This window comes from Nyctibius grandis, chromosome 7, assembly GCF_013368605.1.
Source record: "Nyctibius grandis isolate bNycGra1 chromosome 7, bNycGra1.pri, whole genome shotgun sequence".
NCBI classification, from domain to species: Eukaryota; Metazoa; Chordata; class Aves; order Nyctibiiformes; family Nyctibiidae; genus Nyctibius; species Nyctibius grandis.
Genome location: NC_090664.1, coordinates 11,365,091 through 11,383,848, shown reverse-complemented (window position 1 = coordinate 11,383,848; position 18,758 = coordinate 11,365,091). Strand labels below are relative to the sequence as shown.

Sequence of the window (18,758 nt, the reverse complement as noted above, 5' to 3'; positions counted from 1 at the left end):
TCCTGCTGGGACCAGGCCGACTGCTAGTATATAGGCATAAACTACCTAAGGGAATTATGTTCAGAAGTTTCAATGCTATCCATAACAATGAGAAGTTTAGCAGAAACTGGCCTATTTTCCCTTCAAAAACCTACGCTTGATCAGAGATGTCACAAAACATTCACCCATAAATATGATCTTTGCTATTTCGCCTTGTAACATGGCAAGGGGGTACTGAACAAAAATAAAGAGGTACAGAAAAGTACACAGAAAAGCATGTTTACCATATCTATTTATTTCTATTCACCTGGAAACAAACCGTACAATTAATACTTTGGGCTTAAAATTCAGTCTCAAGTTTCTTTAAATCAGCACAGGTGTTTAAAGATAATCTATAAAGAGTCTGATGAAATAAAATCTGTGTTACAATCACTAGTCAAATACAGAAAAGAAATTCCTTCATTCCTTTATTTTCACATACCTGGATGGGTATTTTAATGAGTAAGCAGCAGCCAGGAATCCACCTAGGTTGTGTCCAAGTAAAATCATTTTTTCTAACCCCATCTCCTTTCTCCATTCTTCTATGGATTCCACAAACTGCTTTTCTGCTTCCCGAGCATCAGTGTCAAAGTGTGGTCTACTGCTACGCCCAAATCCCAAGAGGTCGAAAGCATGAACGGTCCTGTTCTCACAGAGATCTTCAAAATTCAGAGCCCACAGTCCAAGACCTCCTCCAAATCCATGCAGGAGAACAAGCGGAGTTTTATGGGAAAATTCCGGAGAGAATGTCAGTGTCCATATTTTATTTCCCTTAGATATATACACATATTGTTTATTGTATGTGCTTAGAATACCTGAAGAAAGAGTGGGAAAAAATGATGTTGCTAGACATGCCTGATAAAATATGAAGGACACTCGACAGAAACTACTGTTTTAAATAGGAGCTCCCCTTCAAAGGAGAGGGCCTACAATCAAATATCTAAAAGAGGGAACAATGAAAATTAATTCTAAAACTGTTTATTTCATCACAGTGTAAAAGCCATATTTAAAAACTTCTTTGATTATATTTAATGTAAATTTATAGAAAATCTAGTTATCTATAAATCTTATTAAAAACCGAAGACTTACATTTTAGAATTTTGTCCTCAGCCTCTTTAAGGTGTAGCAGTGACGTGGGACACCAGGCAGGAAGCCAACTGAATAACCATCCTAACCTACAACAGCAATACAGAATAAAAATTTCTTGAGCAAGATGGTAATTTTTTGCACCACTTGATGCTTTGAAGACATTTCTTTTGCTGCTCTTCATGAAAGAACCCATGTTAATGACACGCCACGCAGGACAGGAGTGAGCAGTGGGAGGGAATTCGCTTTCTCCTGACTTTTATAAAGCGGTGTCACGATCAGGGGTGTTCTTCAAACAGCTGTTTCTCCACAGTGTGTTCCTTATCAGAGCGTACTGATCCATCTCCGTCAGAGCAGGCTGCTTCTGAGAACCTGGAGACATCAGCCCTCATGCCGACCCGACAAGCCTGGCACGATTTGTAACACAATCACTGGGGTTTCGAGCCTCCTCTCAAGTTCCCTTGGAAGTCTGCCTGCACACACATTACCCTGCATGAACCTACTATTTCCAAAAAAGCAATAAACCGTGCGCCCGCCAGCCTAACCTGAACTGATTCATACACTAGATAAATTTAAAAAGTGAAAAATAAGCAGGTTTATTCCAGCAAAGGAAAAAAACTAGGGCCTTCGTTACCAACTTAGAAACAAAGTCCCAGAGGAAAACAAACCAGCAATTGCCATCCCCCCAACAGAAGCTGCTTTTCCAGCTGTCAGTTACTATCTTGGTAGGGGGAATGACTCAGCTAGCAGCACGGCCTCACCCACAGTGCTTCAAAGGACACAGCAACTGGGTACAGCTCTTCCTGGGTGCCAATTTATCCCTTGTTTTCAAGACGGAATCCTCTTTTTGCCTCTCTCATTTGTTTTTGAAGTGGCTCAGACTATCAGTGCAAAGGCTGCTGCTGTAGGACCCCAGACAATTCCTCATAGGGAAGAGGATAAGGTCACCAAGTTCACAATCAGCTTACCTTCTTTAGCACTTTTTTTCCCCACATTGAACTGCTTTCCAGTTAGTTGCAGTATTTTCAGGACTGAACACTGCGAGTATTAGTTGTACAACAATTCATGTTAAAAGACTATAAGGTTACTAACGTCCAATTTTTCAGAGTGTACACAGTATATCGATAACAAATTACAGATCTGGCCCCCCAGGTTCTTTATCCAAAGAACCTTCTCCCCACCTTTTTAAGGGGCTGAGCAGAATCTCCAGCTGCACAGCTACTTAAGTTTATGATACAACACGGAAGGTTTTCTGGGGATGCACAATGCAATTGCAAGCTGCACTGTTCAGATTCATAGAAACATATTAGGAGATATCAAGAAAAAAAAAATAACCCGAAACCATACCCGATGAAAAAGAATTAATCACCCAATCACCCATGCTCACTGCTATTCAGTATTATTTCCTCCTCTGAGAAACACACTGATGCCTGGCTGTTCTGTAAATAACCTTCCTAAACCACCAGACTGTGGGAATCGTTACAATGTTGTACTGAGGGACTGGGAAGGGACAGTTGTCCTTCCATGCCATGTCCTCATGCAATCTAAGAAGTGAAGGAGCGTGTTTTGCTTCCACACTAATCTACGTATTTATTTAAAATTAAGATTTTTAAGAGGTTAAAGCTGGCACCAGCCAAAAGCAATTTCACCAGCAAATAACTGTGAAATCCGAGTTTAACAATATCATTAATTGTGTCCAATGTTATGAATTACTCTGGTAAATTACTAAACAATAGCTACGTCACCACCCTTCCGAGCCAAACTTTCTGCTAGTTATATGCTCAACTAGGCATTTTCATTCTTAACTCCTTGGTCAGATGCAAAAAACCCACTATTTCCCCAAGCCAAAACTATACGAAATGTTTCTTCTTGGCAAAACCCACTGATTTAGCAAAGAAACCTTAAAGATTTTTTTTTTTTAAACAGAAATGTACAGCTACAACATGTCAACATAAAAACAGTGCAGAGATATGACCACAATGAAATAAAAATGAAATCTACAGTTCACAGTCCCAGAATTTTATTTCCCAGTCTTAAAGAGACACCTGGATACCCAGGAAGAATATTTAGAAAATTGTATCAGAATGGGAAAGTTGTAACACAGATGCCCGCTCTTTCTTTTGTTAGTTATCAGTACTGTTTATAAATACTGAGATTTTCATTCAGAAGAGACATCACATATACATAGCTTGACAAACACAGTCAGCAAGCTGAAACGCTTAAAATAAAAATTATGTTTGCAATTCAGTCATTCTGTACTTGCTGAACTGAAAGAGCAACTGAAGGCAGCTTTCTCTCAAAAAAAGCCGTCACTTTCTAGAAAAGTTATTTCAGAAAGAAAATATTTAGTTACCTATATTCAAGACTTAATCCTTTGGTGGCCCCTACCTTCCAAAAATAATTTACCACATTGCTAGATGTTTTTCACATGGGGAGAACAATCAACTGTTTAATCTATTTGAATCATTTCTCTGGTACCTTTGGAAGGCTGGAGTGTGGCTGTATCATTTCTTTTGTACATCTGTGCTAGATGTGTCTTCCAAATGCACGCAAGTATGTCAATTGCTTACATGGCCTATCATTTTTACTTCTATGATATAAAGTTAAAAGAGCTATGTAATGTCAAAAAAGAAGCAATGGACCTTTCAAGACAGTGCTCACCAGCAATGGAGATAAGATATGAAAGAAAACTACAGATTTCAGCAGTAGATTCACATTGTAAGTGAGGTACCTGCTGCCAGAAGAGGCAGACCCCACTCTGCTCTTATCACCCACCACTTACCAGACACTCTGTTTCCATCTTTCATTTTACAAAAAGAAAACTCAACAGGGGAATTATTATATTATATTAAAATATAATTCCTCTTATATTTTGAGGAGTTACAAAATCCATTGGGCTTAGCTGCTTGCTATATCAAAAAGTGTGAAATAAATCTGGCAACTGACAGCCCAAATTTCTATCGTTTTTATACTGATTGTACATACGGGCGTTACATGTCAAACTACCAAGGCACGTAACTACCGGAATTTAACCTCTATATTCGTTTGTGGCCATGCAGTAACATAAACCAGTGTGCACATTCATGCCAAAATAAGCAATAATGAGTAGGGCAGTGCATGCCATAGGATGCTTGCTCGCATCTCCTATTTGGGGTCAGTTACACTCTTCACAGCCACCTGCAAAAGTCTGGAGTACTGGAGGCTGGAAAAATAAGAGGCCAGCAGGTGGGTGGCTGCTGACCTGACGGGCGTTCAAATAAGTTACTCTCTCTGCCAACAGACCTCCACAATTCTTGTAACACATCTGGGGCAGGAGAGCAGAAGGTAAGCAAAAGCCCCAGAGACACCCACTGAACGGCCTTAGATATGCAGAAAGTAAAGGTGATTGGTGTGAGGCTAGATTAGTGAGAGCATCAGTAGCCTATGCCGGTGACCAAACACAGCAATAAATAATGAAAACAAAAGGGATACAGGCACAGACACCTGACAACATGGAGATGCGACTGCTATGTGCAGGAGTCAAGCCGCCAGCCAGGACCTAACACGCTGGCTGGTTGGAGCAAGTGTCCTGTTTCCCTGGGTCCAAGCATAAGATAGGATAAAAATAAATAAATAATGATTTAAAAATAAGTAATGATTACTATCTTTAGACATCTAAGGAGTAAAGAATACTTGAATACTGTGTAAAATGTAACTAAGTATAATATTGCTTTTCCTTAACTGCTTGAATGTTAATTTCAATCAGGAACTTGCTGTCACAGCACAGCTTAAATTGCCCGAGGGTAACTTTCAAGTACAGGCAGAGGCACAGTGAACCTGACCCACCCACCTCCACTAATTAGGTCAAATTGGATGAAGAATGTGGCAAATAGGTAACTCAGATACTACCATTCTGTCAGCTAGATTAATCCTATTTAGCTTGGTGAGAATTGATGACATGAGGAGAGGCTGAGGGAGCTGGGTCTCTTTAGCTTAGAGAAGAGGAGACTGAGGGGTGACCTCATTAATGTTTATAAATATGTAAAGGGCAAGTGTCATGAGGATGGAGCCAGGCTCTTCTCAGTGACATCCCTTGACAGGACAAGGGGCAATGGGTGCAAGCTGGAACACAGGAGGTTCTGCATAAATATGAGGAAAAACTTCTTTACGGTGAGGGTGACCGAACACTGGAACAGGCTGCCCAGAGAGGTTGTGGAGTCTCCTTCTCTGGAGACATTCAAAACCCGCCTGGACGCGTTCCTGTGTGATGTGGTCTAGGTAATCCTGCTCCGGCAGGGGGATTGGACTAGATGATCTTTCGAGGTCCCTTCCAATCCCTAACATTCTGTGATTCTGTGATCTGTAGCCAGTTGCAAATTTGATGTACGCCACTAAAAGCTCATAGAAGCTTAGATAATACTGAAGAATTGAAAACATCTATTGTAACACTGAGGTATGCACTCAAACAGCTGAATAGTCTATTTGATTTCTGGTTGTAATGTGGATTTAAAAAATTAAGCTCTACCATATAAAGATGTTGAATGAACGTTCAGCAGAAGTTGCGTGTAACTCCATCTAGGAGATATAAATGTACACACACCGAGCTCATTCTCTCCCTGTTCAAGCTTACAATTTACATACACACATTAGTTATATGAATGCATGGCTTACAAGCTGTATTAAGCTTAAAATCATTCAACAGAGGTTATCTTCCCATGTACACCACCACTGTAGAGCTAGCTGTAATAATCTATGCAAAGTTTGTGTGGCCAAAAGGCAGAACAAAAGACCTGCAAGCAAGAGAACACTAAATCAGAGTAAATGAAAGCAACGCCATTTGCTACATGATGATTTGTCAAAAATCGCTGACCCACCGAGACAGGACATGCAGATGTCTTTGTACAGTGCTGAATATAAGTCATCTTTTCACTAAGAATTTTGAAGTTAGTAAGATAACCAAAACTCCCAGTATAGACCAAGAAACAGGTGCTGAAACATACATCAGTGACAGAAGTGTGGAGAAGAGACTTTCCTGTCATGAAGATTACTTGGACTTAAAAATGACATCGGTAGGGAAGCCAGAGCTCAGCGTATGCAATAATTACACAATAACTCACAAGCAAAGGATTACAGGAATGTAACTGAATGCACGAGCCACCTAGCTGTATCTGGTTTTCTCTTGCTCTCAAGCAAATAAACATATTTAATATTTTTAATTGAATTTGTGAAGACAATGTGGCAAACTACTAAGGTTTTAGCTAGGTAAAACTCACTCATAAACCATTTCAAACTTTTCACTTTACCCTTAAATCTTATCACAATCAAGCTGATCTTTCAAAAATCCCAACCCTCTCCTCTCCTGACTCTCAGAATTAACTCCAGACATTTATAAGGAAGGAAACAAAATCAAATTAATGCAGAGAATTTGTTGTACTGTTTCTGTCCACCACCAAGAGGAATGGCATTGTGATTTTCAGGGCCATCCAGCTGGCATGGCAGTTATGAACAACCATTATTTCGAGCTAGCCCCGAATTAAGATAATCTCGCACTGTAACAGAAAAACAAGAGTAAGCTAATGCAAAGACAGCTCAGACTCTCTCCTCTTGTTTCTGCATAAAGTATTTTTTTAAGCACTGTGCTAGCAAAGGAGTTCAGAGCTGCCAATGTGTCGAAAACCAAATATGATAAGCATCATAAGGCTTACTCTTCTAAGGTTTCACGTAACCCCATCACATAAAAACACTTAAGCATTGTACTTCAATGAAACTAGTCATATATTTAAGAGTTCTGCTTAATTGAGGTTAGAGTGCTCAGCATTTTATCAAAACAAACCCTAAATACTTAAACATTATAATTAATCCACAAGCAACACTCAAAAGAGATCAATAATTAAAAGAATAGAGCAACTACCCACAGGGAAAAGCAACTCACTCAGCCCTTTCAATTGTTACAGAAATACTAAGAATGAGCAAAACAGGAGTAAAAAGGAGCACCAGGTATTCATAATGGGGCAAGAGGTCAACATATAAAATTTAGGGCAAAGTGCTAATTTCAAAAGTAAAACTGTTTTACTATAATGCTCTAAGAACACTCTATAGTTAACATAGGATTTTGTATGGATGGATGCTTAAGTGAAATAACTAGAGATACCCTTTTACCCCTTTCATTATCTTCTTCTTTTCTTGTCTCTCTTTTTTTTTTTTAAGAGGAAAGGTAGAAATAAGTGTTTGCTGAATGTTTTCTGCATTTAACTCAGCATCAGCAGTAGTCTACGCAAAGCCTAAGAGGTAAGTAGGATGTGGTTTCTTCCATTATCACCACAACCAAGTTTTCAGAGCAAATTCTGGTTTTGGTTACTAAGTTCACAGGTAATAACCTGAAACAATACAAAGCAAAAGGAACAGTCAAGGACAACACAATCAAATTGGCTAATTTATGTCCAAGATAGAGTTAAGTTATAATAAACTTTTCCTTTCCTATTTCATTAATTTAATGGCCTGCAACACCAGAATACTGAGTGCTGTTTACATTACTCATTATGGCAAGAATTAATGCTTCTTTATCGACATGTACTAGCAACACTACCATCACAAAAAACACTTACTATCTGAGTAAAGAAAAATACTTTTCTTTCCAGTGTTCACTATATCCAAGTTCCATCTTGTTCTCTATTTACTCCCAGGAGAATTTCTCTTGAATGTAGGTTGTTTAACAAATCACTGGGAAAAAAAAATACTTTGGAGAAAAACGCAATAAACTTATTTCAAACTACTGTGTGAAAGAACAAGAAAACATATTTCTAAAACTCCAGTAAATTGAAAAGTAAACTTGAGGAGATACAGAAGTGGCAACTATTTTCAACTCAAGAAAGTTTTAGAAGTATTATATATTGGAACTGCATATCTCTGAATCACCTTTGATAACATTTTTCTGTTTGGTAACAGAATATTAAATGACTAATAGTGATAAGAAATTTAAAACGCGTAAGGTAGTACCACTAAAATTAGGATGTCAGTGTCACTGTGGATTTAATTTTATGAACAGGTTCTAGTTCTCCAATGTGGTTTCAGACAAGACAGCAGTCTCTTTATCATTTCAACAACTGTAATCACTTAAAATCCAGGAAAATGACACATTCAAGCTTGGTACTATTTTAAAGCAGAAATCTTGCTATGAAAGGGAAAGTTAGGGTGGAGAAATTTGTAATGTAAAGAAGCAAATAAAATACACTCTTAAAGACCAGGATAACTGCTCCACCTGTTCAAAGAATATATAAGAATATAATGGTGAGATTTTATTAATTATAAAATGAAGTAAAAACTATAAAGCAAAGCACATTTAATTGAAAATGACAGAATGTATTACTGATTAACATGAAAGAGGACTCAAGTTTCCTAATTAAATTTGGAAAGTGTAGGAAATTAGAAAAATACGTTTATCATGTGCAAGCAACATACTCTGCATGAAACTGAGAACAAGAGGCAGCAAATAAATATATATTAGACTTAAACCTTTGACAGAAGTAGCTGACTGCAGTTAATGTTTGGCGTCAAGTCTGTTAAGTCAAGGAAAGCCAACTTCTAAAATGAGAAAGATAAAACCCACAGAGAAGTCCGTGTGTTAGTCCAACTCTGAGAAGCACCCTACTTCTGCATTTTTATTCCTGCTGGTGTCAGGATGCGGAAAACTGGGTGATGTAATGTCTGAATCTCAGGCCATCCTCACTACCAGCAGATCAGATCAGGTCAGATCTAAAAGCTTACTACTCCCTCCGTTCTGCCAATTCAACTATTTTGTGGCTGCTCTCTCTATCAGACTTGTGAAATGATTCAGCTTTAAAAGAAACTATGTTTTAAATCAGGTAATTATGGAGACCCAGCTACAGAGAAGCCAAACAGTTAATCAGCAGACCTATGGGCTAGCAAGGTAGAAAAAAAAGACTAGTGAGGCAAGGTGGAGGATGGCAAGCTTTTAAGTCAGAGCTGCCACTGACAGACAGTAACATATAATCATGACCTCAGTCAGTCTGGATTTAACTGGGCAGGGATGTCTCAGGAACAAGGCTCAGGATATGGTTTCGTGAGAACTTTAAGAGCATAACCAATTTTAGGAGTCCTTGTAGTCCTTCATTCCTGTCCCCAAAGTGCAGCACGTTCTTCAGTGGTTCAGTTTTCTGAGAATAATGAATACAGTCAGAATCATTTCAAGCATACACAATCCATGCACAGTAACTGTTATTGCAAAGGCTGTATATCCAGGGGCAGAGCTTCTGCATGTACAGAAGAAGTCAGATGTAGGAAGCACAACAACAATTTGAATGAGATGTTCCTAGGACAAAAATTAGGCTTTGGCAGTTGCAGACAAACATCAGGAGAAAAAAAATATTCCATGTTCCACTTCATAATCATTGTATGAAAAGACCAAAAATGTTGTAATCCTCAGGGAAAGACCTTGAGGAGCACACTAAAGAGGCAAGACCCAGAAGTAAGAATTAGGAATATGGTATGAGAACAAAAAACCTCAATCCTTTAACAAATGTCTGTTTACCATTTTTATGAGGTGACAAAAAAATGTATGAAATTCCTGTGAACGACTTAAAAAGGAAACCAATTTTTTTCCCCAGATGACATTATAACCCTGCCCATAAAGTTCTGTTTAGACGAGTTTTGAGCCAAGATGTTCCATGCAATTAGATGTTGTGAAACTCTTGCATACTTCAGTAACATTAAAATAGAATGTTTTGAAAACCTCTGGATATATTTCTAGGAAGTGTAATGTACATCAGCCCCACTCCAACAAAAAGCCCATGATGGGTTATTGCAGAATATTGCTACACTAGGTCAGAGGTAAAAACAATGCACTCCTCCTGTACTTACTGCATCTTGAACTCTGTATTCAGAACATTTATCATCAGAATTAATGTAAAAATTCCGAAGCAAATTTTAATACTGTCTCTATTTATATTAACAGTGCTACACAGGACTATCACTTATCAAAATTAACCTGAGAATGTAAATAATGAATGTGAATCCATAATCAATGAGCATTTTCTGGCTGTTTTAGTGATATTGAAGTTTACCATATTATTCAAACTCATTTGAGCAATGTGAGCATTCAGGCAGTGGAGAGGACCTACAGTTTTGCTCCCTCCCATGCTGAACCTCAGCCACAGGTATGCCTTGCTGTATACCTTGCATCATCGCGGCCCCCTCCCCATTTTCTTCTGTCTCCCAGTATTGCCTTTTGTTTTTTTTTATCCATATGTATACTTTTTTATATGCTTTTGTCATTCCTTCCATCCCCCTTCTAGTGTCCATTTCAGGGCATGTGCTTTTTCAGTACGTACCACAGGAACGAAGTTTATCTGTGGACTGCCACCCAAGCCTGCAACCTGTCATGCTCATACTGCTTACAAAAAGCTGTGGTAGCACCCAATGCAAGAAACCGTTATGCATGTGCGCAATAATGAAGTAACCATGCATGTGGTCATCCAGCTATTACTTATTCCTATTACTGTTCACTGCTATATAGGTTCCAAATCTACAAGCAAGGGCTGTGTCCTACCATCCTTCAAAATATCACAAAGTCTTCTTCAGTCAGGTTAAAGTCAGGTCACAAATATACCACAGAGCAGAGAACTAATTCTAACAAGCTTTCGGAAACATTGTTCCTCCTTAACTTACAATACACTCTCTAACATACAGGCATTTCCCCTTAAAACTTTATGGTCCACTAACTGCTAATAGTAACGAGCTAAGCAATTATTTCCTTGGTTATTTCCTTCCATCTCTTCTAAGGACCCATTATTTTGTATTTTGATTTAAAAGCTAAAATCAAACACAGCCTAGAGAAAAAATCGTATTAGCAACTACAGACCAGGTATGGAAGAATATAGAATACAGAGATAAAGATGCAGATCCAGAGGAGAGGAAAAGGGGGAGCTGCACAGTCCCACTAAAACTACTCAACCTTGTGATGGGGATCATGTGTGTAACACACAGGTTAGGTACCAGTGAGGACCTACATTTCCCTGCCTCCTCCAAGGTAAACTCATGTCTGACAGAACTTGGCATTGCCACAGCTGTTAAGTGTTTTTACAAACAACACATTGCACATTACACTAAAAATTCGTGAGGAAAAGCATAATTAAAATAAAGAAAATGACAATTTCCTCTTGGTGCCCTTCAGATGTTACAGAACTTTCTACTACTTCCAGTTTATTCATCCACCTATACTGCTGTACTCCTGCTGCCATTCAGATATTGCACAACCTCAACCTTGCTTAAACCTTATTTGTCAGCTTCCCCATACCTATCCTGACAGAGGCCCACATTTCACACTGTCCCCGAGTTCCACAAAGAGCAAGACACACATGTAACAGGCACGTCTCATAAATCTGCACTATTGCCCACCCACACTCTACCCTGCTTATCTTTTGTTTATGTTCCGTAGTGTATTATGCACAATTTAGATCACAAATAGGAGAGGGATGTTTTCATTTTTCTATAAGGAGCCATATAAGAACACTTATAAGTGTTCCTATAGAACAATTCTTATTGTATAAGATAAAAGATGATCTAAAGGACATGATTATTTCCCTTAGCTCCAAACACACTATACACAAACCCCACTCATACTCGAGTGTGGATACACACTGAAGATGGGTTGTTTCACTGCAGATCATCAGAACAGCTTCTACATTGTGTTCTTTTATCATAGTGTCCTGGTGACCCAAGAAGTGCACAACCCTTTTCATAACAGACCGTTTTGTGTACATGCCTACACTACAAATGCTTTAGATGTCAAGGAAGTGTAAGTAGTTTTAAAAATAGGTAAGAAGTTAAATGGGTCAAATGGGTTTTCTATTACAACTCATTCAGAGCACCTTCCTCCTCCGCCATTCCTCACCATGTTTTCTTGGTGTCACTTAAAATCCTCCTCTTTTACCCTCTTAACCTTATTCCAGACTGACCTCATTCCCTTATACAGTTTCACTGACTCACAAATCTCTCTTCTCTACTGACCTCTCTCCTGCTGTTCAGCTTCTCATCTGGGGCTTTCAGAGCCAACGCAAACGCAGACGCTCACTTTTCCTCCCATGCCCTCTTCTCCCTGGCTGTCAATAGAAATCATGTACAAAAACCTATCCTGAAAGAATGTCAGAATTGCAAGTAAATACTCAAAAGTTATGAAACATGAGAATCAAAATTTCCTCAACAAGCAATCTTAATAAACCACTACATAAGAGGAAAGAGAAAAGATGTTTTAATAAATTATCAGTTGGGAAAGTTGTTCAGATTCTCCTATAAAAGTTCAGAAAAGTCAGAGATCCTCCTGGCATAGAGACTGTCCCTTTTGGAGGGGCAGGTCTCTAACTGGGGCTACCAGCCCCCTAGCAGGCTCTAAAAAACTCTGAATACACCAAACGCATGCAGTACTGGCTAAAGTTTGTGTTCTCCAATGACCCATAGTCACCAATACTATGGCAACCCCACAGCCAGTCGCCCCTCTGGATTTATGACTCCACTTGAATTTCCACTGGGCCTACGACCCCCCTTACTCACACGGACCCTAATCCTACTTCAACAGCTTTTGTAGTAGAGTCTTTGCTTGATACTTGGAAAGTTTCGACTTGACCCACACAATTAGCAGCAGACTTTCTAATGCTGCCTCTTTAACCTGCCTTACCCCCACTAGTAACATCCTAAATGTAAATTAGAAGCTACTATGTAATTACTATCTTTCTCCCTCTGCTTCTCATATTTTTCTTGAACGACTCGAGCCGGATGGTTGATAAATCTAGTCAGACTTTTTTTTAATGGGGGATTTCTGTCATAGCAGATGACTTGGCCAGGTAGTCACTGAAGGACAGGGGGATCTTCTATGGGAGGCAGTGGAAACCTTCCGGCCAGACACTGAAAGTGTCTGTTCCCTAGTGAGGGTGTCCATAAAAATTTATGTCCACTTACTGCATACACGAAATGTGACGCACATATAGCATGGGATCACCTGCATGTCCCGTGGCAGCAGTGGAAACCACACAAGTGGAAACCACACACTTCAATGTTGCTTCACCGAAGGCAGCAACCAGCTTTTCCACGGGCCGCTGGAAAGGAGCAACTGAGAGGATGCCCTGCCGCTTGAATAGAGGGGGATACCTTCCACAGTTCGCTGGAGCACCTCAGTGTAGCCTTTCCTCCTATCATCTAATATAAGAACAAGTTTCAGGAAGAGAAGGAGAAAACCTCTCAGCCTAGACATGCCCAGCCAGTGGCATTCAAACCTCTAGATGATGTTTCCTAAGGCAGTCCCCCTTAGGAACCACAAAGAACTACAAGGAACTAAATAATTATCTGAAGAAGCACAAATGTATTTGTTGAATTATAAATGAAATGTATGGGATGCTCTAATTTTACTTGGTTTGTTTTTAAACTGTGAAAGATCAAAGTCCAGGGGCCTCACTGTCATCTCATGAACAGATCTTGACCAAGGCTGTGGTCCTTTGGTGACTCCTTGCCAGCAATTGTCATCTCATTTCCTGCTAAGCTGACGGAGCTTGAAAAGTGGTAGGTAAATGTATCAATGGGTCTACCAGAAATCTAAAAATGCCATTCACAAAGGTAAGTACATCACGTATAGCCATGGAGGACCAATGTGAAACGGGTGAAGCAAATGAAAAAAATTAACAAATAATAAACTGAATTCTCTGAATCTCTGTCCTAAGCCTAAGACAAAGAATACCCAAAAGCAAGGGAATCCAAAGAGCAGTCAAAACCAAGTAAAAAGAGCTGAATGGATGATCTACCTTTTTCCATAATGTTTGCCTATTGTCGCCAGCCAGGAAAAGCTGAACATTACTATTCTGCCTCCTACAGTGTTTAATCAAACCCCTCATGGGGGCATTTAGATGACATTCTTCCTTGTCCAGGGACAGGGCCATGACCACACTGCCATGTCCATCTTTCTTCTGCCACTGGAACGAGAAGACAGCCCCTACTGTATTTTGCGATCTTTCCCTCTCTCCCCCAGCACAGGCTGGGGGAGAACAGAGATCTTCATGATAACCACAGAGTTCCCCTTCCCGAATTCACACAAGGACAGGAAAACTGTTTGAAACAATCCTATAAATGCCTGAAAACCTGATCATGCATATACTTTCAGATGAGCACACAAATGTAATGCAAAAGGCATTAAGCACCAAAGCTATAACTGACACAGCCCTGCCAGTGAAAAAAGACAAAATCAGGAAAGAGGAAGGAAACATCCTTTAACCTTTTCCCACATGTGCTTACCACACTGCACTTATGTCTCACTCGCTCTTTAAAAATGCAAGTTGTAGGTCCCAGACCCACTGTCCATCGCCTGTGCTATAGGAAAGGCCCTTAGAAATAGTCCCCTTTCACAAAGAAAGGAGAACCCTGCTTTCAGCAGCCTACCCACTCAGTTTGCTTTAAAACCCAGATGATGTAATGAGAAAAAAAAAAACAAGCAAAAATTTTGAGTTGAGTGTTCCTTCATGCTATAATATTACGCTTTAACATACCACTATGATATCCCCGTGAACTGTCCTACTAAGAGGCAGACAGAGGCTCTATTAAGCCTAATAAACTATTCCTCTTTTATTAATCAATCGGCTCACTTCAAAATTATAAAAAGAATTCTGTAATACAAACAAGCTTGAAGGATAATACAGAATAATTGTGATTACTGGTGTTGCAGTGTATGTTTTTACCTATTACTCCAAGACATTATTTTGTGAGACTACAGGCCACCTACAACCAATCTCACATAGGCTTGTAAATGCAGATCCCTTAAAATTTTTGTTTTAAAGAAAGCTATTCCACTTATCTTAGAGGGGGAAAAACCCAGCATTCTGGCTTTGGGATTTCTTCCATATACATATATATACATTTAGTAGCTGCTATTACTAGTTATATTACAAGCCATAAGCAGTCCTGCTGAATCCAGAGTGAGTACAAGTTAACTCAATACTGGCAGCAGGCTCATGCCAGGCTGTTTGCCTCACAAGCAGAAGTCTACATCTAAAAAAACCAGAGAAGGTCCAAGGCTGTGAAGAGGTTTGGAAATCACTAGCAGGTGACATGTTAACCAAGCAGTCCCTTCCACGATGAAGACCAAAACATTTGTTTCATTAATCTCCTCATTCAAAGTTAGGACAATGTCATGAGTATCTTTCAGCTGAGATCTTCTAGAAAGTAACCGAGCCACTGCTATTCTGTTTTCACCACGCTTACACAATTACTAGATTTCAACAAACTGAGCACGTTGCATAACAAGTTGAGTCACACTATTTTTTTCAAAGTGATAAAGTAAACTTCATATTTATTCTTCATATACTCCTCACACTAACAATTTAAGCCAGGGTTTTGATGGTATGTTGTAACTCTTCCTCTCACTGCCACGGAGTTTTAAATCAAAAAATATTTAACATATTTTACGTGTTTCACCTGGGTACCGAGCTTTGCTCAACTTGAAAAGATGAAGAAATGCTAATTTTGACTACTGTTAGAAACAGACCAATAAAAGCACTAACTTGGAGCACTAACATTTCATGAAAGCTAATGCATTTTCTAAATTCATGGAAAAGAAGGATGAGATTTTGTTCTTAGAAGTCTTTAATGAACTGGGGGGCTTACTCTGAAAGATTTCATATCAAATGGCCTGATTGTTCAGAAGGGGAACACCGACAACATCCTGAAAATCAACTCCCTTTAAAAGCTATTCAGCTGAGTAAGCCATAACGAGGAACTTGTCATAAGCCTTTTGAAAGTTTAGCCTGCGATTCCTAACCCTATGTGCAGATCATCTAGTGTTACAATCCTGCAATCCTGACAGGCGCCTGAAGTTGAGGGCGCTTGGCAACGCCTCGGCGGCACTCCGCACTCCGTGTGATCAAACCAGACAGCTCATACACGTCAGGCTAATGCGCTGAATGAACACACAAACAAAACAGGTTGAGGCAGAGCTATTTTAAGACTCTTACTTAGAAAACTCGTAAACCATCAACAAGAGGTGTTACAAATGACGTGTATTTTATGAACGTGAACAGGTTAGAAGGAACACAGAACCAAGAAGGGGACTGTAGTTTCAAATACGTAATGTTGCAGAGGGTGGGGTGGGGGGGGAAGATTATTTTAAAAGGCTATTCTAAGTTTGAGGAAAGGAGGAGAGCACAGACTTACAGAGTAGACAAAACTGCACAGTGCTTTGAAAGGGAAGCCTTTGAAGTGTATACTTGAAAAGAGAACGCTGTCTATATGTGGGGATAAAGGCATAACAGGGAGTTTGGAAAAGATGGATAGTCCAGTTCTGGTCAGATTGAGCTGGCAGAGCAGCAGAATATGTAAAATGAAACACTAAAGCCAGAAGTCGGAAAAAGGAATGAAAAGAGAACAAGACTGAGAATGCAGGTAGTTTTGAAAGAGAATAGAAGAGACATGTAACGTGACAACATGCAAACAGTAACATCCTTGATAGGAAGTCAGGAATGCACAGCACGATTTTCATGCAAGTAGCTAAAGAACATCAAGTGGAATTTCTCAAAATAACACAAGACTTAATTATGAGAGAAGTGAGATGGAGAAGAAAAGGCAAGAAATGAGTTTTTGAGGGCCAGGCAATCAGCAATGAGGTACACCACCTGATATTTAAAGGATGGAGAAACAGGAAAAATTCATGTAAACAGTGCGTACAAAGCACACTTACACATCTGACAGAGGGGATAAAGCACATGTATGACTAGAGCACAGCTAGATATTTTCTGACAGAATATTTTTTGGACTGGAACCATAAAATATAATGGAACAAACTGGGAGATAAGTGACCAGCACCGGTATTAAGTACGTTCGGTGAACAGACTCAGAGATAGGCTAGTGGGTTAAAGGATGGCAGACAATACATTTGGGGGCAATGCAAGAGTATAAGAATAGGTCTGTACTGGAAGCTGAAGTGTATGAGAAATAAAACATACACTGAAAGACAAGGTATGAGAAGACATACACAAGTAAAGACTATGTGAATGAAGAAGAGCAGACCACTGATTAGTAACTTGATTATTATGGAACCATTGGAATATACACAGAAAAAAGATATAGTGTGGAACTATGTAATTTCAGGCACAAGAGTGATTAATAGCTATAATGAAGTCACATATTGAGAGTGTGAGTAAGTAGTTACAAACAAGCATTAGGGATACACATTAAGAACACGGGCAGCATAATTCATGCCAGAGGAGTTATTTTGGTAGATGTGTATGCCTTGGGATAGCGCAAGGTAAGAAAATGTTAGTAGAGATAGCTAGAGATGAGGCAGGCACACAATACCAGAAAAGGGAAAAGTTACAGCAACAGCATATATGTTTACAATTTAAAGATGTGCTCTCATCTCCTACTTGTATCAAAGATTACACAGAACAACGATGATGCAGTGGCAGGGAGGCTGACAAAGCCTTACTCCCTGCTCCGCATCTAAGTGAAGGCATAGAACAGATGGAATGAGAAGATGGGATCCTTGTATGTACAGGTAAAGTTGCAAAGGCACAGAAGAGCACGGGGCAGCAGAACACAGATGTGCGCACACTGGATTCTGGGGCGCGAAGGAAGGGTGGGTGACAGTAACAGCGTGCACATACACCAAAGTAAGGACGACAGCGAAATGTGTATGTCTACATGCAGGCAGGTGTGCAATGACAACAGCTGGGCCAGGAACCGCGAAGCTCCCCTGCGGAAGGCGAAGCGGCGGGGGCACGGCGCTGGTGGCAAACCCCCCGGGAGCCTGCCCGTGCGAGGACGCACCCACACGGACGCGGGGCAGCCACCGCGGGAAGGCGGCCTGTGCGGCAGGACACACGGCAGACAGCGTGTCCGTGGGCAGGGACCGCACTCGAGAGGCGATGCGGGAGCGCAGAGGGGCCGGCGGGGCGGCCGCACCGGAGGCGCTGCGGGGCAGGGACCCCGGCGGGCCGCTTGGGCAGGAGGGAGCCCACCCCGGCCTCCAGCCCCGCGGCGCGGCACCGGCGACCCACGACCATCCAGCAGCTCGTACGGGCTGCGGCGAGACACACCAGAGGCGGGGGCAGGCGGGCAAGCAAAGCCTGTAGCGGCGGGGCGCTGCCGGGGCGCCCCTACAGGCGACGCCGCGGCTCCCCGCCCCCGCCCCGCCGAGGTCACCTGCGGGGAGGACGAGGCTCGCCCCAGGCCCGCTCCACTCACCCTTCGCTGGAGGTCTCCTCCTCGGCCATGGCGGAGGCGCGGCGGCCGGGAGCTGGCAGCGGAGGCGCGGCGGCGGCGGCCGGCAGCGCAGCGAGGGACAGCGCGATGGCGGCGGCACCGGCCATCACGGGCTCGCTCCTCCCTCCCGCCTCCCCGCCCGCCCGGCGCCTGCGTCATTCCCGCCACCACCCAACACCATAGAGCGGGGCCGCCGCCAGCGGCCAGAGCGTCCTTGCGTTCGCGGTGCCAACCACCGCCCGCGGGCGGTGGAGGGGCGTGTGCGCGCGGCCGCTGGGGCGCGCGGTGGTGGGGGCGGTGTGCGGTGAGGGGACGGGGCGATGGGCGCCTGTCGCGGCGCCGTGTGGGCGCGGGTCAGGGTCCCCCTGAGAGGGGAGGGGGCCCTGGGCGCTGCCCAGCGGCCTTGCTGGAGCAAGGCTCCCGGG

At 41.5% G+C, this 18,758-nt stretch overlaps 1 protein-coding gene across 1 annotated transcript in view; it reads right to left on the bottom strand.

Annotated features, from left to right (window-relative positions):
- Positions 1 to 18,451, bottom strand: part of ABHD5 (abhydrolase domain containing 5, lysophosphatidic acid acyltransferase) — a 30,932-nt gene extending 12,481 nt beyond the window's left edge. The window contains exons 1-3 of the mRNA XM_068404672.1: positions 18,316 to 18,451; positions 1,108 to 1,193; positions 461 to 833 (exon numbers count right to left, since the gene is read on the bottom strand). Of these exons, the coding sequence (XP_068260773.1) occupies positions 461 to 833; positions 1,108 to 1,193; positions 18,316 to 18,440 (584 nt within the window). The 5' untranslated portion in view covers positions 18,441 to 18,451. The remainder of the gene's footprint in view (positions 1 to 460; positions 834 to 1,107; positions 1,194 to 18,315) is intronic.
- Positions 18,452 to 18,758: the final 307 nt, after the last annotated feature.